At 38.9% G+C, this 22,927-nt stretch overlaps 2 protein-coding genes across 20 annotated transcripts in view; both read right to left on the bottom strand.

Annotated features, from left to right (window-relative positions):
* Positions 1-1,152: 1,152 nt before the first annotated feature.
* LOC105221278 (serine/threonine-protein kinase N) overlaps positions 1,153-22,927 on the bottom strand; it is a 57,228-nt gene continuing 35,453 nt past the window's right edge. For 8 of the 13 annotated variants that reach the window (XM_054234994.1, XM_029046393.2, XM_029046397.2 and 5 more), the window contains 9 exons: positions 11,342-12,664; positions 9,428-10,177; positions 5,455-5,805; positions 3,119-3,733; positions 2,842-3,031; positions 2,595-2,776; positions 2,422-2,529; positions 2,214-2,354; positions 1,153-1,981 (listed from right to left, as the gene is read on the bottom strand). In XM_054234994.1, the coding sequence (XP_054090969.1) occupies positions 1,838-1,981; positions 2,214-2,354; positions 2,422-2,529; positions 2,595-2,776; positions 2,842-3,031; positions 3,119-3,733; positions 5,455-5,805; positions 9,428-10,177; positions 11,342-12,664 (3,804 nt within the window). In that variant the 3' untranslated portion in view covers positions 1,153-1,837. The remainder of the gene's footprint in view (positions 1,982-2,213; positions 2,355-2,421; positions 2,530-2,594; positions 2,777-2,841; positions 3,032-3,118; positions 3,734-5,454; positions 5,806-9,427; positions 10,178-11,341; positions 12,665-22,927) is intronic. The other 5 variants (XM_029046400.2, XM_011198113.3, XM_029046396.2 and 2 more) reach the window with 4 other exon arrangements.
* Positions 13,286-22,924, bottom strand: Hgs_2 (uncharacterized). 7 transcript variants are annotated; one of them, XM_054234996.1, is made up of 5 exons: positions 19,751-22,924; positions 17,487-18,158; positions 16,969-17,424; positions 15,854-16,171; positions 13,286-15,482 (listed from the first exon to the last, which is right to left on the bottom strand). In XM_054234996.1, the coding sequence occupies exons 2-5, from the start codon at positions 17,910-17,912 to the stop codon at positions 13,734-13,736; spliced, it is 2,949 nt and encodes a 982-aa protein (XP_054090971.1). In that variant the 5' UTR covers positions 17,913-18,158; positions 19,751-22,924; the 3' UTR covers positions 13,286-13,733. The 7 variants fall into 7 exon arrangements, with proteins under 7 accessions (XP_054090971.1, XP_011196401.2, XP_054090972.1 ...); XM_011198099.3 differs by having other exon boundaries at positions 19,779-22,924; XM_054234997.1 differs by having other exon boundaries at positions 19,860-22,924.

Raw genomic sequence — 22,927 nt, 5'->3', positions numbered from 1 at the left:
CAAACAACAAAACAATTATCGAAAAGAAGTTGTTAATTTAATACGTATTTATTACAATTGAAATTAATATTTTAATTGATAAGTGTTTAAGCATAATTAAAATAAGAAACTAAAATTACTCAAAAACAAAGTAATAACTAATAGGGAAAATATATATATATTATAAACAATAATTATAAATAATGCGATTACAAACAGATGATGTATATAATATAGTAATATTATGTATGTATGTATATGTATGTGCAGGCAAAATTATTCAGAATTGCTTAAAGCAAGCAGTAGCGTTTTTGTTAAGTTTTCCAAAATTTTCGAATATCTATGTTTCGAATAATTCGAATAATTTCAATGGAAAATTAGCGGTAAATAAGGCAAATTTGGACTTTTGTTAAAAAACTTTCGCCGATATTTCATTATAGGCAGCTTTAATATAAAATGAATTTAATAAAAAAATAACAAATTTTCGAATTGCTACGCTTTCTTAGCAAAGTTGCCTTATGAGTTTAGGTTTTGAGCAAATGTTTGTAGAACTCTGCAAATCGGAAACCTTATTTTCCGAATTATTTATATTTTTTATTATTATTTTAACTGCATTATAAATTCAGAAAAGAGCAACCTTATTTATAAGATTAGATTGTGGATTAGACTTGGTAAAGTCACTTCATTTTCATTTGAATTTTCGCTTAATATTTGTGTTTACACTTCATTTTGTTTGTATATACTTATAATATGAATATATGTATGTGTGTATATTTATATATACGTATTTATATCATTCTTTATTATATTTTTAGTAGTTATTGCTTGTTTATATGCATTTTGCATGAATGAAAAAAGAAATTATTACAATAACTTTTTATGATGTTGCTAAACACGCTCTGTTACAAAAAATCCATTTTGATTTTTTTTTTGTTATGTATATGGACTAAAAAAGCTGCAATGGTAAAATGAATTCTGGTCTAGCTTCCAAAATTTTGTTAAAATCAACAATTCACTTAATTTAAACTCCGCTTAATCTAAAGGCATGCAGACATCTCCGACTTTCTTCTACATAATACAATTTCTTTCTTTCTACTAAATATCTACTATCAACGTTACTCATTTTACAAAATTTTGCGAAAATGCTTCGAAATCCAATCTTCAATATCTCCATTTTCTGTATTTGTGTATATTTTTACACGCACATTTTCAAATAGCTGCTTTATTGTTAGTCGGTTGTGTGTTTGCAAACATTAAAAAAATCACTGCACTTAACTAAACTACTTGAGTTTTTTTTGTTGTTTTTGTTTTAATAAATTTGATTAAAGCAAACATGTAAACTTCTGTTTAGTTAAACCAACTATAATTTTGCGATTTTTAATATTTTAATAAACTCTACATAAATCATTACTTTATATTATTCTTTATGTATATTCGCGTATAATATATGTATATATGTATGTATGTATAATTGTTGTTGTTTTTCTCTTTCATTATAAATAATTTTTCACCTTCCACGCTGCTCTTAAATGACATGCTTCTTTTATTGCGTAATAATGCATATTGTTTTGTATACCTAGGCGAACTAAGTGTTGTTTCTATTGAAATTACTTTTTACTTAAACTAATACACAATCGAATTAAACAGCGTTGGTCACACCTAACATTTGAACAGGTTAGAACAAAACATTTCACAAAATCGAATAATCCAAATTGAAAAATAAGTGTCCCGACGACCAACAACTCTCCTCAACGGTTCCCTAGGGGAAGTCGTTTGCGCTGTTCTCGCTATCCTTGTTGGCATAAATGAGTTGCACTCCTCTATTTTACATACATTTTGACTGCACTTATGCGAGATATCAACACCAGTCGGCGGTGTATGTGAAATCGTGGAAGAACAGCTGCTCTTCGTCAGTCAAATGTCTGGGCTCCTTTGGAGGTGTTAGCTGCGGTTTCTCGGAGGTAAATTCCTCATCGAAGTTCGACACATCCTCAAGATGGTTCTGCGAAAGACAGCGAAAAGTTTTTATTATTTCAGTTATTAACATAAAAATTCTAAAGTACTAAAATTAAAGGATACAGGTTAAACTAGTTTAATGAGGGAACCTCACATGGCTTTTCATTCATATTCGATTTGACTGAAACTCAACATTTTTCGAAGTCATACGAGGTAAATAACTTTCGATTATCGACAAATTTATTGAAATATTATTTATACTCCCCACAGATACTTACAATTGTCGGCACAAATGGCGGCTTCACCTTGCGCAACAACAAATCATCCCAACTGATGGAACGGAAGAACGCTTGTTTCTTCACATCCTCCGCATCGCGTTCCGACGAACCCAATCTACGCTCTGGGTTTTTGCGTAATAGCTATAATTTGAATTTTGTTAAATTATTTGAAATCACGACTATCGTATTGTTGAAAATTTGAACTTACCCGACGCATAATAGCAATCGCCTCCAGTGACAAGAACCGCGGATAGCGTACTTCATCGTTGACAATTGAATCGAAAACTTCCTCCTCATCATCGCCAGGGAATGGCGACTGTAATTGATAAGCATTTTATTTATTTTCATAAAAACAAAACAAAAACTCATTCGCTTACTAACCTCGCCGACAAGCATTTCGAATATCAATACACCCAAACCCCACCAGTCCACAGCGCGTGTGTACGATGTCTCTGTGAGCACTTCGGGCGCCAAAAATTCGGGAGTGCCGCAAAAAGTGCCCGTCCGATCACCGAAGCCCATGCCCTCCTTGCACAAACCGAAATCGGCAATTTTCACATAACCTAAAATGAGTTTAGATTAGTGGGAACTTGAAGTTTAACAACTCAAGACGTGATCACGTGCTCACCATCTGTGTCCAGAAGTAGATTATCCAGCTTCAAATCACGATAGATGATTTTGTTTTCATGCAAATACTGTAGGCCGAGTACCACACAGGCGGCGTAGAACACGGCACGCGGCTCCGAAAACACATCGGTGTGTATGTGCATCATCAGATCGCCACCTGCCGCGTACTCCATAACAAAGCAAACGTGTTGCTGCAAATGTGAAGGCAATAGAAAATACAATTAAATAACATTACAATACCAAAAAGAAATGGAGTAAAGAAATGGAGAAGAACTCACTTCAGTCTGGAAACACGCGTACAAATTGACCAGAAATGGATGACGCATCGCATTGGCCACCTCGAAAATGCGCTTCTCACTCAGCAGCGATTCCACTTCGTCGCGTGCTATGATATCGCCCTTCTTCAGCGCCTTGATGGCATAATATTGGTTGGAGCTGCGCAGCTGCGACAAGATGACCTTGCCGAAGTGTCCGCGACCCAGAACACTCAGCAGCCGGAAGTTCTCGATGGACAGCATACCGGGCGGCACGCCACCGCCGATTGCCTGTGACTGGCGGCGTGACTCGTAAGCCGAGTCGCGGTACTGCAAGCCGCGTGCCACATTGCGGCGGCCACCTGTGCCAACGGCAGGTGGTGGCGGCATCGCAGCAGCATTGAGCTCGTACTGATTCTGGTAGATGGGCTGTTGCTGATAGGCGGCGGACGTGGGGGGCGCTGCCGCATAGTTTTGGCGCTGTGCCGCCTGAGGGAAATGCGGCGTCTGCACCGCAGCCTGTCCGTAGACGGTGGGCGTTGGCGGCTCCTGTACAATCGGTGACTCGGGCACATATTGCTTCTGTTGCTGATTGTTGTTGCTGTTGTTGACTGATAAATTGCCAAATTGTGGTATGATCTAAAAGGTAGAGTTTCGTTAGTACTTCTTTGAATTTCAAATGGAATATTAACGCAATTTCAATTACGTTCGGGGGCATCATTGCTTTCGTTTAAAAATTAATTAGAAATGAAAAATATAAAAGATATATTGCAACACAACAGCGAAGCTGAAAGCTCCTACTGATCAATCGGCTCAACAAAGTTACATATAAATATTTATAAAGCTTTCTAATATAGCGCAGTGTTAACGGCATAAAAAATTTAAAGCTTGCTTGTTAAAAAAAATATATAATATCTGTTATATTATATTTTAAGTACATGTATAAACAAAATATTTCTTTCAAAAAAAAAAAAAAAAGTTTTTTTTTCTCCCAAAAAAAAAAATATTTTTTCTTTTTCTAAAAAATTGTATTTTTATCTAAACAAATTTATTATTATTTTTTAATTTTTTTCTAAAATATTTTTTTTTTTAATTAGCTCGTTTATTTCAACTCTATTTTGTACCACAATTAAGAAAAGTTTGCTCATAGACAGTCGCTTCAAATCTATTATAAATCACTTGATGCATATTCGAGCTTGAAGGTCTCTGATATTTATCAAACATGATGTTAGTTTATATCAACTTTTCCGGTCATAATTTAGTTTTTTAGCCGTTGCAGACTATTTTGTGTACGGATGAGTCTTTTCCTGGTACTATTGCTATAAACAGAACCAGAGATTTTGAACGGACAAGTAACACAAGAAGGTAACAACTCATTTAATCCTTAATAAAAAGTTATCATTTACAATATGACACAAGGGGGGAGATTTTAGTTTCTGGGGCGCCAAGATTTGAATTCACTTTTAGGTAAATTAGCCCAAAATAAACACTTTTTATTAAGTAAAAAAAATTGATATCTCGCTCCGTTTACGAGATATCGAACGTTGAAGTTTGTGTTAACAGCAGCCGATGCGCGCACTTACATATGCATTGATGCAGGTGTTAAGCGATTGATTTACATATGTGATTGATTTTATTTTCCAGTGTGGAAAGTAGTTGTACGCGAAACAACTTTCCATTTCCCTCTCTTTGATAACTCCCGGTGTTGGCTCGATCAGGGTTATTTTTTTGAAGCGCGGCCGAAGGCCGCCAGTGCGGAAAGTAGTTATACGCGAAAAAACTTTCCATTTCCCTATCTTTGATAACTCCCGGTGTTGGCTCGACCAGGGTTATTTTTTTGAAGCGCGGCCGAAGGCCGCCAATGCGGAAAGTAATTGTACGCGAAAAAACTTGTCAATCAATCACATATGTAAATCAATCACAAACACCTGCATCAATGCATATGTAAGTGCGCGCATCGGCTGCTGTTAACACAAACTTCAACGCTCGATATCTCGTAAACGGAGCGAGATATCAATTTTTTTTATTTAATAAAAAGTGTTTATTTTGGGCTAATTTACCTAAAAGTGAACTCAAATCTTGGCGCTCCAGGAACTAAAATCGTGCCACACAAGGGAATTCTGGTAAAATTACAACAGTTTTCTTAGAAAATGTGGTATAAACTCGGCATCCATCTATATGCTTCAAGGAACTATTTGTTAGGAGATTTATCAAGCCTTCCAACTACTAATTGATCACAATATGGGCGTGGTATATGTGTAAAGAAGACTTTTGCTTTGGAACTGCAGTGAAATTTGTGGCGCATCGCCGGTCGGCGCATACGTAGGGTGGGTGTTTACAACGGCGAGTGATCACTTTACCTGCACTGATTTCTCATTAGCACTTTTCGTTCCTAATTTATCACTTTCGATTGTGTAGTCGTACACTTCCGTCACTGTGACTGATTCGAATCGCGGTGAACTGTGATTCGATTCTATGCAGTCGCTTAGACTCTTCGTCTCAAGTTCGATTTCGGTTTCGATTTCACTATCAGTCAGTGTGGCTGATGTGGCTGTTGTTGTTGTTGGCGAAGTGGTAATCTCATTCGGTTTACTATCAGCTAGTTGTATGCACTTTGTTGTTGTTATTGTTGTTGGATATATTGTTGCAGTTGATGTTGTTGTTGTAGGTGTTAGAGGTTCAATTGTTATGTGTACAACATTGATATGCGCCTGTGAATGGTATAAATACACAAGACATAGAAGAGGCGAAAGAAAAATTAAGCGTTTTGCTGCTCGTTAGGTGTCTTTTGTTTTTGTTTTTGGCAATTTTGGCATGTTCAAAACTGCATGAAATATGCGAAGATGTGCAAAAACAAAAACACACACACAGAAACACAGACGAACATTTAGACACACAACAACACAACACAGTGAAGAAACGTTGAATGGGTGCGAAGAAGAGATGGTGGTGACGAAAATAATATCGAATATGACCACAAGAATTTATATAAACAGAAAACAGAAAACAAAAACACACAAATACAACAAAAACTTTGTAATTACGTAGTTTAGCACCTTTAATGGAGACTCTACCTTTTGCTAATTTTATATTAATAATAATTTTATCTAAGTTTACTTTTTTTGTTTTTGTTTTTATTATTGTTTTAGCGCTAGCTTTCTAATTATGCTTTATTAGTATTTTTATCTTAATCACAATATGTACACACACACACAGTAGGGGTGGCGTGGGGGAACCTACAGCGGAGGCCTGCAGCAGAGCTGGCGGCGCATGAGCTGCATAGACTGTTGGGCAGAGGAGAGCAGCCGCTGATGTCAATGCCGAACGCTTGAATTTCAGCAGTTTATTGTTTGTTTTGGAATTGCTTTGGTACTGCTGCAATTGGGAGGTGCACAGCTGCTTGACGACGCTTGCGACCAATTGAAATGTTGGCAACATTTCCAGCAATCCCAATTGCTCTAACGATCACCGACGACACATTAGCGACCACGAGCGCCAGAAGGCCAGAACGCCAAAATTTCCGCCGCGGCACAAATGAGGAAAATGTCAATAGACGCGCCTAAATGTATGCCGTTATGGATTGCGTGCGAACGATTAAAATATTTATTTATAAATTTCAACGAAATATTAGTAAAACAACACGGAGACTCTGTCAACGGCGTGCGAACAATCTCAAACACTGTACTGTTAACGACCGTGATCTTGAAGAACTAAAGTACTAAAGCAGAGCGGCAAACGCCACCGCCAATCGAACTTCTGCGCTCAACATGCCATTGTCACAGGGAAATCATGACTGCATAGAAGCGGTAAAATAAGAAGAAGAATTAGCACACGAGCGCCGAAGAAGAGCGGCACAAAAGTGGAGGCGGTTATTATAATAAATAAACTACAGCGTTGTACACATAAATGGAGATGCTTTGGATTTCAACTAACTAAATAGATTTAAGGCTTAAAGGATTTTTATTTTTTTGTTGTTAAATATTTCTGGTCACTATGTCACTGAATGTTTCAAGAAAGAGGATGGTATTTTTAATACCTCTAAAAAGCTTTGAATAAGTTTTAAAGCATCTTGAATATTCGGCCTTGATGACAACTTTTTTGTTGGTTCGAGTGCAATTTGGGTCCATCTCTTCTCAACCTCTCATTTCAAAATGTCACAATGATGCCTAAATGAGGAAAAAGTAATATTTCATCTTTGCCGATGTACACTTGTACTTTATAAGACATAGAATGCCAACGAAGTAGGTTAAGAGAGTGTGAAAGGTTCAGACAGAACGGAGAGCCTCAATATATGTATTAATTATAAAAACAAAAAAAAAAAAGCATTTCTTTAATTTAAAACGCCACTCAAAAAGCAACAACAACAAATTATCAATTTATATGATTTAAAAATAATTTCACATTTCTGATGGTCAGAGCGCGCTGTTGCCGCCCGTTGCTGGCAGATAGCAGTGTGGCTGTGGGCGCGCAATGGTCACCGATTCATTGATTGTCGTCACAGCATCGAGCGTAAATTATATTTCATATGTGAGTATTTTTTGTACGCTTTTTAGACGATTTGACGATTTCATAGAGCAAATGGCGATTTCAACAGTTTTGACATTGGCACATTGGATATAAATTAAGTGGACGTGGACGTGGCATCTTCACACCTGAATATTGACGGCTTCAAAGACTTTCTCAACCGTCGAGTTGTTGTTGTTTTTTTTTTCTATTATTTGTATTCGTTATTTTTAAATAGAGTCATAAACAATTAACAGCAACATAAAAACAAAAGACTGACAAGGCGTAGGTGTAGTTATATGGCAGTAATAGTGACGTATTCGGCAATCGAAAAATCCCGAGGTTATGTAGGTTTATACCAATATGCACATGCTCGTTTGTATGTCTGCGTATGTATTTGAGGTAAATACCGGTTATACTATTTTACTCATTTCTGGCTCTTAAAGGATTCACGGTGTGTATATTTATGATTTTAGTTAAGTCAAGCATGTAAAACAACAACACCACGATACTTGGTAAAAAGCTTTCAGAATAAACAAAATGGGCCCCTATTTGACAGCTGAGATATTATCAGCGTTGGGAGTGCTAATTTGCCCGAGTTTATTTAGCCTTCTTTAGCAACTAGCTTATAAACTATATGAATTAAAAAAGTACAAAATAAAAACAAATTGAATGTCATTATATACGCCCTGAATGTGAACCGATAAGAATAAACTAATTAATGGTCTTAAACAAATTTCGACAAGAACGTCTGCAGTTCAAATCTACGAATATTTCATTTGAGTCTCTTCACCGTTGAAATCTCAATGGAAGATCGTCTTGTGACCACTTATAGTCTATATAAACATTGAGATAAGGAAAGAGAAGCCTTCTAAAATCTTCACGCTTCAGAAACAGATTTTTTTCGTAATAAAAAATATTAAAATAAGAATTAGTTTAACAGAACACAGATATTAATATATTATAACAAAGTTAATAGCAAATCCGAATTTAAGTGTGTGAGTGTGGCAGCGCTGGCTTGTGATTATATGCAATGCTTATATAATTATGTGCAGGTTATGTCAACTAATTCAACTATTTAGAGGGGTTAGGACGCTAAGTACAAGTGCTGCTAAGTGGTTACGAGGAAATTAAGAGTTGAACAGATTGCATTTCTAGTCTAGCTTTTCGAGTGTGTTTCTTCAAGTTACCCACAATTTTACCGCTAAGAAGGTTATTTACAGGTAAACGGCAACCGGAACAACCGTATACTGTTACACATTATTTACAAATTAAAAACAAAAAACAATAATTTGAACATAAACAAATTGTGTGCTAAAAACTGAAATTTGTGTTACTTTCTGTGCTCGCGCCACTGGTTCAATAGTTTGGCGTTTTTAAATATTTTCACGAGTCAAAATTTTTCTCCATTAAAATTTAAATTAAATCGAAAAACCGGAACATAAGATAAACTTAAAAATAAAACAAAAACGAAAGCAAATTGAATGGAAATCACAGAAACAAAACTAAAGTTAAAGCCAAAACAGAAGCGAAAATAAAAATTATAATTAATTTAAACTTTAGTGTTTCATAAAACTGAGCATAAAATCAAAACTTGAAAATTTGTCAATATCAGAGTTAAATTGAAAAAGTGTAATAACATGCTGGACTAGTTAAAAAAAACATCTCAAAAGGCTTTACAGCTTCCACGTCTATAGCGTATATATGTATATGTATGGGTGAAAAACTCGTCAAACATAAATAACTGTAAACTATTAAAACAAACATAAAATGTGTGCAAGAAAACAATGAAACATAAAAAAACACAAAAATAATAATATTAATCCTAACCTCGACACAGAAACGATCACCGGCATCGGTGCTGTAACTCGTCGCTGCAACATCGAGCGTCGCATACTCATCGTCGTCGGGATATTCCACAATCGGTAGTGCGCTCGGCGCCGGTGACGGCGGCATCTCAATTATCGGACTGTTCACATCGTTGGCCCCCAACTCGCCGCCCATCAAAATCACCGGCGGCATGGCCAGCACCGGACGATGGTACATGTTGGCCATCACGCCACTCGCAGCATTCACATTACTATTATTATTGTTAATGTAGTTTTGCTGCTGTTGTTGTTGGTGTTGCTGCTGTTGATGATTTCTGAAACTACTTTGACTAGTTTGGCGTGCCACATGCGGCACATTGTATTTACTGTTATTATTCGCGTTCGTTGCATTGCCGAAGTTCGGCGCCACCGTTTGGCTTTGGCTGCTGCTGGCTTCGGGAGTTGTTGGCATTGAACTCTGCTGACGACCCTGACCACCACCAACACCACCACCACCAGCGGACGGCGGTTGGTACTGTTGAAACGGTGTTGGATGTTGTGTGGGCAGTGGTGTGTGATATGGCTGGAGTATTTGTTGGGCGGCCGCGGCGATGTATTGCTGCTGCAAGGGCTGTTGTTGGGGCTTCGTTGGCAGCGCAGGTGGTTGTTGCTGTTGTTGTTGTCGATTGAATTGATGGCCCGGCCGTTGCAGTGTGTTGGGCTGTGAGTCCATTTGATTGAGAAAATCGAATTCTCGCAAGGCACTCTGTAACTGTCGTCGGTTAACAAAAAAGAAAACATATTCGCAAACACAAAAATGACACAAAACTAAAATGCGTACGAAATGCATGAAGGGGATACGATAGACGCGTGTGTTTAGCTCTAACTTAGATTTACATACATATTTATAAACGAGGTCTCTAGGTAATAACCTACCGTATACATACAAAGTATATAAATATTGCATTCAATAATAATCATAAATTTCATTTCACAGAATAATATTTACAATTAGTCTAAACAGGAGATGAAAGTTGAAATACATAGCAATCATGGTTTAGTTATTAGAGGATTGTTGTTTATGAAATCGTAGTTGCGCAATTCCCAACTGATGGACTATTTTGAAATGAGTCCATTTTCGGGTCTCAAGGATCAATTTATAATTCATAATTATTGTTAAATAAGATTCCAACGAATGTTTTTGATTTCATGAATGTTGTTTCTTTCTTTCTTGTTTGTAAAACTTAGACTGAACGCACCTATTATCCGATTTAAGGTGGAACACAATCTTCCATAGCTTAACCATGATTACCAATAAGTACTTCTTGAAGTTTCCATGAAAAATATGGCACAATCATGAATGAGGCATGCAACTAAGAGCTACCGCCAGCGTCTGTTATGCCGCCATTGACCTTTTTCGAGGTCCAGTCTAACCTAAGATTTTGTTTTAAATTTCACCTTCAGCTGTTCTCAAGTCAAAGTTGCTCATTTCAATACTAATTTTAAAATAAAATAAGTTTTTAGCCAAAAATCTACATACATAAAATTTTAAAAATGTATTAATTTAGATAAAGTTGGTATCAATTTGTTAAATGGTTAAAAAATAATAATTTTGCTTCAACATTATGCCAACACCGTTACATTTACTGATTTCAATACGTCTAGATATTTACAATAGCCTAATACGAGAGCAACAACAAACACCAATTCCACTTACAACGGCAATTTTTCACACAGATATTCAACAAGCTAATACGAGTATAAAGGAACCGACCAATACGACTATATAAAATGCATACGAGTACTAAACAAATTAATACAAATTAATAACCACAACAATAAATAAAATCCTGCTTGAAGTTCTCTTTATGCAATTTTCGATGTTTTCTATGAGTGAAGCATTTATTTTTGTTGTTGTTTGTTCATGATCACTTACCTCTGGATCGAGTTTGGGTGGCGCCGTGGTCGGAATGGGTGGCGGCTGAGTTTGTGTGGGTGTTGGCAATTTCGAAGTGGGCCGCGAGCCCATTGACATGCCGCCGCTGACTTCAGCAGGCGTCATTGAGCCATGCTTTCCGGCGATCTGCAAATGCAAGTTATTGTTCTTCGAAGACAAATGTTGCTGCTGCTGCTGTTGTTGTTGTGTAGTTTGTGAAGGCACTTCCGGTGGCAGCACTGCAATGCCCTGCATCGATAGTGGCCGCATACCACTGAGACCGCTCACTTCGGGGTCAGGACATTCGCCAGGCGTTTCGACGTGCTCATGCAGACCCGCATCGGGATCGTATTCCAGATTGCGTGCCTGCTGACCGGGTGAATACGGTTCGGGTTCGGCGTCGATGGTGCCGGACGATGGTGAGCGTGAAATAGGCGATTCGCTGTCGCGTGAATTTCCACGTGTTGTGCCTTCAGTGGCGAGATGCGAGCTAGAGGGTGTATTGCGTTTCAGCAAACGACCCCACGTGGCCACATTGATGTTCATTTGCTTGGCACGCGGTATGTTCTTCACTTGTTGTTTGTTGAATATCATACGCTGGCGACGCAGCTTCGGTTTTTGCGATATCATAGGATTGAGGAATTTGATTTCGGCAAAAAGCAGACCTTGCGGCTCCAACTGCAGTGCCATACCGTGTCGCACATCGTCGATGAACTCTTCTAAACGCAAGAATTTCACAGCGCACAAAGAGCGCCAATCGTGCCAGTAAACACCGATTTCCAGCTCACGCGAACGGTCTAGATCGATGGAGAAGCGCTGATCCCAAGCCTGTTGCGAACAAGGCTTCCAAGAAGTCTGCGCTACCGTGATATTATCTAGCTTTATGACTGCCATTATCTCGGATGAAGTCTCGTCCTTGACTGAATAACTCTTCGAACTGCTGCGAGACGTTACACCCTTAACGAAGCTGCGCAAATCGCCCGGACTGGAATTGTTATCCTTATCGCGTCGAGAACGTCCAGGCACGTCTTCAAGTAAGTCTTGGCAACCCATCAGACGCACTTCTAGCTTACCGGATACGCTGGCGCAGCGGCCGAGTGAAGATACCTGTTGGTATGGTTTGCCGCCCAACAAGCCGCCATGAAACGGTTGCAGTGACGTGTAGGTGACTGGAATTGGCGACGAAGCCTGCTGTACCGATTGCAGTTCGGATTTTAGTTGGTGTGCGGCCGGCGAATCCACGGGCAATTCCAGACGTCGCAAGTCAAGGGAGTGCCTTAGGAGATCCAGCTTACGCGAAGACTCACTAAGACGTATGTTTGCCTGTTAGCAGAATGCAGAATGTAAACAATTAATTAAAAACTTAATTTCAATTGATTTTTTTGTTTTTGGTTTATAGTTAGTTAAATATATAATATAAATTATAGTTTTTGGATTGGTTAACCTTTCAATATTTCATATATATTAAGCCTATAGAGCTAGTTTTTAAAGATTAATATGATGAACAAGAGGTAGTTTGAAAATAATGTAAATGAAACCACCGCAATTCAAGGATTGTGGCAGTGACTGTGAAGAGTGGTATTACTTACTGTTCTCGGCATAATCCAGCTATGTTTCTAATGACCCTTTATGACGGGTCGCTGGAACATTCATAATATTGAGTACTTACCCCAACGATACTTAGTATGCGCACAGTGAAGTTATATACGGCGGTCTTCACGGTATAGTGATAAAAAAAACAAACATTAAGTAAGTCTCGAACGCCCATCAATGACGATTAAACACCAACACCATTACACCCATACCCATACGATTCATATCTTCAAAATGAAACCCAAATGTTCTGGTACAAGTGGATGAAAAAACTAGAATTTTTTTCAATATTTGAGCAATATCTGGAGCACCGATCTATTGAATCCTTTTCCAATTAAGAAGAGAAGCATATTTTATACAAAGATTTTAGATTTTATTTGGTAATTTTATAATTCAGCTGGGATATTGAGGAACATTTTGTTTAAACTTTAATAAGTCTCTCCATTTTATTCTTAAGATTTACACAAATATTAGTTTCACACGTGATTCACTTTGAGTTATAGGTACAAACAATCGGTACATTAATGTGTATTCAGTAATTCGGTTTCTATGAAAGTTCATTTTGGTATGTATTGAGGTTGAAATGTGTTTAAAAGCTTCTTAACTATTTTACAACGAGATAATCAGCATTACATCCAGACCTAATCGTATATTATATGTCTATTAACGTTTCTTCATTCATTTATGTAACATAAATGCAATTTCATATTGGGTATTAAGTTCAGTTAAGACTAAACCTTAATTTAATATATGGCAGTGAGCATTCATTCAAGTTTTACATATATTAACCTCCGTCTACTTAAGTGGGACGCCGCAGTACGGGACGCTCTCCCAACGAGAAAGCACGTCCGCGCACCTGAAAGCGTTCGGCAAGCCAACGCTGACAGCTCTCACATGCACAACTCGGGTTCTTCGTTGGACCCACATGATGACCCGGCTTACGCGCACTGCTTACTACTGTGCCAAATTTCTTCGCCTTTAACAGGTGCTCGGGCGTGTAGCCGGAGTGGGTTGTAGAGGCTTCGCTTATAGCAGAGCTTTCGTGTTTCATTTCGAAACGTCGCCCAATCATTGGCGACTGATGGAATGTCGCCGCCGAAGATGTTGTTGGTGGCGCCTCGCTGCCACTCCTTTGAAATGCTGGCGAAATTTGGCGTGTCGTTAGCGGCGGTGATCCAGCATAGCTACTGTGTTCTGCAGGTGACGAGGCGTCGTGTGTGGAGAGATTATCTCGCGTCTCGCTCTTCCAACGCTGCAGGTAAGGTTGATAACCTGAGTACAGTAATTGGGCGTGTGGTGGTGATGTCACCTCGGGTACAGTGATCGGCGACTGGGACGAAACATAAGTATGTTGTTGCTGCTGTTGATTCGGAGAGGTAGATGGGCCGAAAAACTGCAAAAAGCCGGGACGATTACGTGGAAAATGCGAAGTTTGTTGGAGGTATGTAGGCGAAGTATGTAGAGTAGTAGTTGTTGCGGTCGCGCCGGGATATGTGTAGTAAATGTCAGATGTTTCGGAAAATACCTCAGATTCGGAAGGCATTGTGTCATATCGTTTAAAAGGTGTCGTAAAAGGCGAGTTGCGTTGTGAACTAACTTCCGAAATGGGTTGCAAGAAAGCTCCTTGTATATGACCACGTACTGGAGAGCCAGATGACGTATAACCTTGACCACTTGGCTCATCCATAGAAGATGTGCGCGACCAGAACCGCTCCATCTGCTTTATGCGCAACCGATCGGTGGTGTTTTCATATTCAAAACTGTCCGACTTCGCAAGTGAGTATATTTCTTCCAAATCCTCGGTCTCTTTCCATGAGGAGTCGGCATATTCTGCTTGGGATGAGGCAACTACACTCGAAGCAATGCTGCTGCATGTGGCATCGCGCACCGTCGAACGCGATGAGTTGGGATAGTTGGAGCTGATGGCATCGTCACTGGGTTGTCGCATATACTTTTGCCGTAGTGCTGACAATTTGGCGGCGCGTTGATCGCCAATATGCTTCCGAAAGAGTAATTGCTTAGATTCGGATACCTCTTCCGCAGTGCTGGACTTAGTTATGGCATGCCCGATATTCAAATCGCCTGTGTTTTCTGTTTTCGTAACTTTTGTGGCTTGAGACTCGGCACGTGTTGTCGGTGGTTGTAAGCGTCGAGGCATCGTTTGTCCCGTAATGCGTTTGTGCTTGAGCAACAACTGTTCGTTGTCAAAGACGGTTTGAGGTGTGGAATTTGATTCCAAGTCATAACGTTTACTTGCATTCTCGTCGTCGTCATTAGAACTCGCAGATGCCTCAGCATCAGCATGATCACCCTCATCCCCTCCTTCAGCTCCCTCCTCTTCCTCTTCTTCATCTTCAGAACCTGTACAATATACGTCAATGTGAACAGTTCGCGGTTTCTTCAGTGGTTCACTTGAATTTGACTTTTGCTTGGACGCAAGTGTTTGCTGCTGTTGCTCCTGTTGGGAGCGCATCTGTTCTGGCACTGATGGTATGCGCGGCATAGAGGCAGATTTGAATGTATGCGATGGGGAAGTTAAAAACGAAGGCTATTGAACAGCATACAGTTAGAAAATTGTATACATATTTTATTTAGTTTTAGAAGTAAATCTGTCTTGTCTGTTTAAAGATTTTCGCTCAAGCCAAATCCGGTTATTTTAAACTCAGAAGAGAAGAAGTAATTTCGAACTAGAAGTGGATAAAGGTTATGAGCAATCTTATCCAGTTATCTATTGCGTCAGATTGTTCTTGAATATTTCTATTTCTCCCATTTAGCTTATAAAGAAATCGAAACTGAGATTTTCCTAATCCTCTCCCTCATTTGTTTTTAATTTTCTAAACTTTTTTTAAGTCGCGCCAGGTGAGGTCAAAACGTCGAGTAGTCCGTGTCAATTTCCCATTGTCGACGAAGTAAACTTACCATAAATGAGTTTGCCTCGTCCACATAGGAATCGCCGCCGCCAGAATGACCGCTAGGCGTTAGGAGTAAACCCTCCGTCGTGGCACGACGCTGCTCATATGACTTTCGTTCCTTCTGTTGGTGCTGATGATGCTGCCCTATTCGACGATCAATCGGACTACGGCTATTAGCATACCGACGCCGTTCGTATTCGCGCTCACGCTCCTCAAAATATTTCGTCTCCGTATCGCTTGTCTGTGAGAAAGCATCACGTAGAGCCAGTACTTTACCAAACGCGGTGAAATTCTTCGAACCGGTCGAGATAGTCGAATCGATGGACTAATCAGCAATTGAGAAGATAACAACAACAAATAATACATTCATATAGCGCTTTGTGTATGGTACATATAAAGTATCCCGCAGAGTCGGCGGTGGACCAAAGAATTAATCAAAGCTGGGAGACAATCAGTGAGACACTTTCACAGTGCTATTGAAACAGATTGTTAATTGCACAAACAGAATCAATACGATTCATAAAATCTATTGGATACATTTTCGGGTTTTGGTTTTGTTTTCGTGCCAAAAGCGAATGAACTCCCAACGTGAGTACAAGTCATCATAGAAACAACTAGCGATTTTTTCATTTGGCACTTTTTGCCGATGAGGCGAAGAGTAAAAATAGCACTGCGTCGAATATACGAGGATAAAAACCGAAACAAGAGCAACAAAAACAAAGTCCAATAAACATTTATTGTCTTCAAGTGATTGCTTGAGCGCAATGAGCGTATAATTAATTAGACGAGAAGCGGGGTGGTAAGTGTCGATCAGTGGCTATGTGGGATTCGCTTAGACAGCGTGGAGATTAAATCGGATTAAGCGCAAAATATGCACATACGCGCGTGTTGGCGCTGAAGTACAAAGACGGATGAAGAAAGAGGCCCGTTCGGTTCGCCGCCCACCCACTGATTTGTTGAAACACTTTACTTAAATCCTCCGCAGCTCGAATATTTGGAAATCACAGACTACGTTGAGCGTGCTTATGATTTCACAATTTATATGAGTAAATCCGCCAAGACTCTTTGAATACTTTTGTCTGTATACTTAATTATTTCATTTTGCTCCAAATTGACTATTACCGCTTGAGGTAAAACAGTGTACGACGCCCTTGTATTGAACACAAAAGGATCAGCCTCCTCTTCCGCAATAAAATCTGTGGCTGAAGCTTTGACGTGTGTCGTCGCTCCACCTAAGCCACTGCCCCCGCTGCTCATCATGAAGTCTTCATTTGCCGTTGTTTGTGTGGACGTCGCGCCATCGCTCGTTGCATGATTTGTGGGTAGAAAGTCCGCAACGGCTGAAACGACAATGTTGCACGTACTGCGGCAGCGCGTACCGTAAATAGCGCCCGTTGTATTCGGGCCACTGGCGCTTGCAGTTGGAGTCTGCCGTTGGTAGGGTCGTTGGCGTTGTTTAGAAGTATTGGAACCGCTGAATGCAGAATCACCGCCACCGAGATCAGCATTGGTTGATGAGGTGGTCGAACGAAAGCTCTCGTGCGGCTGTTGCTGCCAACGACGGCTATGCGGTGCGGTCTATGGGTATAAAAGCATGTATGTTTGAATTTGTGTATGGACCGACGTACTTGTGAGCTCACCTTTAGCGGTGTAGATTGACGCGATCCACGACTGGTGAATGAGTTTCGCTTGTGCAAAGTTGATGACGACGAATCGTCCATAAGATCAACGTCGGCATCTGCGTCATCCGGTGGCAATGGCGAGTCGAATGTAGACCATTTGTATACCACACGCACGGGGTTTACAGGATCGTTTGAGCTGAATTCGCGCTGCACTTTTTCGCCGGCGCGTGCGAATGTTAGCTGTGCACGAACCGTCCACTCGGCGGTCAGCTCGTGCGGTTGCGGTGGTAAAGTTGTCGCAGCAGCAGGTGCGTTAACAGTGACTTGCGGCCGTCGCGGATATTGTCGAGACGACTCTTGCGTGTCACCACTTTGTGGTTTGACGTTGCTACCATTTTCGGGTGTTGTTTTAGCCGGCGCATCGCGATCACCGTTATCACTCATGATTGCTGGTAATCAAAGACTATCACACATTTGTGTATTGAATGAACTTGGCCCGTTATTTCAGTCAGCCCGTGGCTTGAACTTTTGCTCTTTTCAAATCACTACGCTTGAATGACATTGATTCACGTTCACTCACGAATTTGTCGCTGTTTCAAAAGGTTCTTAAAACTGTTTCCATAACACATTTATTTACTCACATTCATAAAAGGTTATATATATACTAAATTTTGTTTTTAATTTGAGATCCTAAAAATTATTGAATAATAAAAACCGCAAGGTTATTTTTCCTCATTTACTTAAGTGTAAAATACCAAAAAAATTAAATTTTTATTTATTACAAAATACATTTCGTGATCAACCCTGTTTGCTTTGAAGTTACTATTTACTACGGTTCATTTAAAACGTTAATCATTTTCACGTTTTTCATCGAGTTTCTAACGATAAATTTGTGCAGCCACTATATATTTGTCGGGTGAAGCTTTTTCGAATAGAAAATCGAAATCTTTTTCTCGATATTCTCAAAACAAAATCGCATTAAGCGAATCATGAAACAAGTATCCTATATTGAAAATCAGCTCAGATATGTTCTTACGTGATATTTCGATTAGAATATGCTTTGAAGCTCAACTTATTAGAATGAACATGGAGTTCATATTCGTATTTTTTAAAGTGGTGGTACGACTAGGAGACTGAGAACATCATACACTAGAAGCTCTAATTTCCTTAATTTAAATAGGAGGTAGAAGTTTTGTTGGATTTGCGTAGAAAAATATTGTTTCCGATAAAAAATTATTATAATCAGCTTTCATCACCCACACACACACAGCAGGTTGATTGAGACTTGTCTATTTTTACATGCAACTTGTGAGTAACTGCAGGCAGTTGAGCAGTTGAGCAGCAACGCAGCATTCTAAATTACACGGAATATGTGCGTAAAATATTTGCCAACTACTTTTGTTTGTGCATCGAAAATAATGTGTTTAAAAATACACATTTATTTATGCTTTACACATTTTACAGCGTCCGGCAGCTGCCGTTCGCCGTTGCTGTTGTGGTGCAAAAAACACTCTCGTTTTTAAATATTTTTCTTTTATAAATTTATAACAATTTAAGATTTTTATTTTTAAGTTTTCGACCGACACGACACATTGTGACGTTGGCCAGCGAAATGGGCACACACATACACATACCCACACACCAACGTACTTACGTGTATAAGGAAAGGCCCGAAACATTTTTATTAGCTAGTATTTTCGACGAAATCTTCTCTTTTATGCGCAGTCAAGTCAACGGCATTGCATTATTATGGCTCGCACAATTACATATTTACATTACAGGTGCAAATGTCTCGAATAGACAGCGGGTAGTGGATGGGAGGTGGTGGAATAAGACTTTTGAGGTCGCAAACGAAAATAAATCGCCAACGACGCATGTAAATTCATAAAAAAAAAACAAAAAACTGGCGTCTTTGCATGCACTCGACCAACGGCTAGTGCGTGCTGTAGGAAATGACGGTGCCACATCCTGTACAGAGACACCTCACATACTATTCTACATTTTTATGCAAAAATTCACACGTCTGCAATTATATAAGAACCAATGAACCTTTCCATCCACACCTTGGAACGCATCACTTCAATGATACCTACTCCTAATGGCCTCACAAGATTGCGCAACTTTGCATAGAATCTTGTGGCAAACTAATTAAGAGCTAATATTGATAAAAACAAAAGGCCTTCAGCATAAGAATTGATCACTTTATCATATACGAGTGTACACATTGAAATATTTATAAAAATCTTTTTTTTTATAAACACTCGATTATTCGCATTATTCACTTTGAAGTTTGCTGCCGGTAACGGTTACCAAGGCGTTTCAGCATTAGTGCTTCCCAAAGCAATATATTTGCTCGTGTTTAGAATTTTTATTTAAATTTTATTTATATACTAAACGAGTATGGTGGATGTTAAACAACAACATTACGCACAAAACGCATATAAACACGCAAGACAGCGCACAGCACGGACATGAAAACGTTCTCAACAACACCACGGCACGAACACAACTAACCAACCAACCAACCAGCCCAACTGGCCGCTCGCTCGATCAGCTCCACAAGCGAAAAACGTCAAACAGGCGGCTGGTTGGCGAAAAGCGCCGTGAAAATCTGTGTTTGTTAGAAGTGTGCTGCTCATTTTCGTGAAAAGTGTATGGGAAAACCGTAGATGAGCAGCGCTCATAAGCATAGAAAAAATGAAAATGAGAGAGTTTAGCTCATTAGATCGTTAGTGAGAGGGTGTTCTGTTCTTCTAAATTAAAAGTATAAAAGATACCAAATTAAGAAAACGTTCATATAAACGTAAATTCTTTAATTTAGAAGCCAGTTTCTTTTAGTTTATCTCATAACATTATCAAAAACCACATATGATAATGCTGGAATATTATTGAAATTGAGTCATAATCAAGTCACATTCAAGCAAAATTCCACCTAGATTAAGCTCGGTCGATATGGAACGTTCCTAAAATAAAGATTTCACCATTTGAGGCCAAGATGCTGTCGTGATCTGTCAAGAGTTCAAAGTACCCAGGCAGATCTTAGAATAGACCTAGGAATTCTGTTATGAAAAGCAACTTGTTTTCATAAACTCTTCTAAGTAGTTTAGGACAATTGCATCTATCGGCTAATGGCGTCTTTCTCACTTCATTATTAGAATTTAATTATGGCAAAATGCTAACCCGAATCGAGTTTGCAAATAATAGCTAATAATCCAATTACATATTCCTTTACAACCTGCAGAACAACTTAAGTGCATCGAAGCTTTTGCGGCTACTCTCCTCTTAGATCTTATTGATTGCGACTATTTTTAACTGTTGCTTTCTTTGAATGCCTGCTCCAATATTGTATTTACACAAAGCGAATTTAATTTGTTTTTTTTTTTTATTCGAAGTACACATGTTCGCAAGTGCCAGCTTTATTACAATGCGAAGGTAATAAAACATAAAAGCACAGAGACTCGGCATCAAAGTGCATTTTTTAGAGCCACTAACAACAGCTGGACTACTGCGGAGAACTCAAGGAGAGCATGAAAGTTGCAACTTGTGATGCGCTAGTATATAGTCTAAATGGAACATTCGCTCGATTTTTATGAGCAATATAAAATGGTTGCCTTATTATTTACACAAACAACAAATTGTTTGAAACATAAACTCATAAGTGCACTCACTTAATTATACGTCTATTTATGTAGGTCACACTTAGTGCAGGCAAATGTACATAGAGGGCGGCGGGCGTGTAAACCGCCACCGCAATGTGGTCGTTGCAACGGAGTTAAAGAAAGCCTACAACAAATAACAAGCTGAGCACACAGTGGGCCACATAATAAACTGGCTGCGTAAAAGTGCACGCGCACACCTTCGCACTGGCAAACACGAAGAACTATTCTAGGTATCACATGCCGCACATTGCCAATGTGAACGCGTAACGAAAGGTAAACACCTCACATCTCGTAAAAAATAAATAATTAAATAGTGAATCGAAATGAATATGAGTGGAAATCAATGAACGCTGTGCCAGATGCCGTAAACTGTAGCTTAATTAGGTATAAATGTATTAGCAATGCTCTTGCAATTGATACTGCAGCCGAGAGAGGACAAATCAAATGGCAGCGGTTAGTTAACATAGCGGTTAGATGCACAGTTGAGAACTGTTATCTCTAAAAAAAATAATATTTTATAATTCTTATGCTCTGGTTTATAACTTATCTTTGACCGATCGCGATCTAGCCGATCAGAGTTAGCAAATACTATTTGGAAATCCCAACTGACCTTGACTGACACACTAACATGATTCAATTGCATAAAAATGATAAGTTGTGTCGCTACTGAGTCGACAGATATAGATTCAACAAAGGTATAAAGTGTGAACACATAACCCCACTATTATCTGCACTTAAATACAAACAAGGCCATTCAAGATCTGGGTCGGTTCACAAACTGGATGAATCAGCACAACTGAATATCCTTAAGATCTAGATATATATCTATTAGAAACAAAAACAAACTAAAACACCCGAGATATTATCCGACACGATTATCTATTGCAATGAGTGCGTAGTCGTAGCCAATTTGCCGTCATCTAATTAGTGTGCCAGAGTCGAAATCAAGTGCCAAATATTTCATACCTCTACACATATCACAAGCATAGTTTCGCTATATATATACACAGCATTAATTATTTTGAAGCTTAATATTTTTATTCAAAATGTTTTTTGCTTTCATTATGTGCTAAAGAAAACGCTGAGATTTTTTGCTCTCATTTTTGAGGATCTCGTCAATTGGGCGAAATAAAAATAGCACGCGTCGAAATAAAAGCAAAATACACGAAATATGTTGGAACACACACAAAGGCGTGTGCATAATTTATGCGTCTTCCCCATGTAGAAAATCCGCGAGATAAACAGCCAAGGTTCGTGTGTTGCGGCGGAGGACGCAAGAGTCGACTCAATTGACGTGTAATTTTTGGCGATCGCACGAAAATGGGTGCAATTATAAATGGAGCAGAGTAATTAGCCCAATTCTTGGGTCTCAGTGCCGACAATGGAGCGCACAGAGTGAAATATAGATTCGCGGGGTTTATTTTGATTTTTGTTTTTGCACATGGAATTACTTTTACAAAATACGCTGAAAATAATGAATCATACACTCAGTAAACGGATTGAAATGCGTTAAGGAAATATCGCGGAAATATAATTTACTTGTTTTCGTTGGAAAAATGCTACAAACAGAGACTTTAATTGTAAACAATTAACCGGACGGAATAGGTTTTATTCCACAATTTAAGATATAAGTTTAGAATAATGTGAAATTCCGAAAATTCCAAACTTTTGGCACTTTATATAAACCACCAATCTAGGGAGTGATAAAAATTACACAAAATCATAAATAATCGGATAATCTTATATATACGAGTATTCTATAACCAATCCAAAAACAATTCAATAATAAATATTAATTAT

This window comes from Zeugodacus cucurbitae, chromosome 6, assembly GCF_028554725.1.
Source record: "Zeugodacus cucurbitae isolate PBARC_wt_2022May chromosome 6, idZeuCucr1.2, whole genome shotgun sequence".
Taxonomy (NCBI): domain Eukaryota; kingdom Metazoa; phylum Arthropoda; class Insecta; order Diptera; family Tephritidae; genus Zeugodacus; species Zeugodacus cucurbitae.
The sequence above is the reverse complement of the archived record's forward strand: the minus strand, read 5'-3'. Positions and strand labels throughout refer to the sequence as shown.

Bases quoted from the DNA above. Each gene is read 5' to 3' on its own strand.
- Hgs_2 (XM_054234996.1), bottom strand. From the start codon at position 17,912: ATGAGTGATAACGGTGATCGCGATGCGCCGGCTAAAACAACACCCGAA. The intron at 17,425-17,486 runs GTGAGCTCACAA...TTATACCCATAG, and splicing joins GTCAATCTACACCGCTAAAG to ACCGCACCGCATAGCCGTCG. The intron at 15,483-15,853 runs GTAAGTTTACTT...GCTGTTCAATAG, and splicing joins ACGAGGCAAACTCATTTATG to CCTTCGTTTTTAACTTCCCC.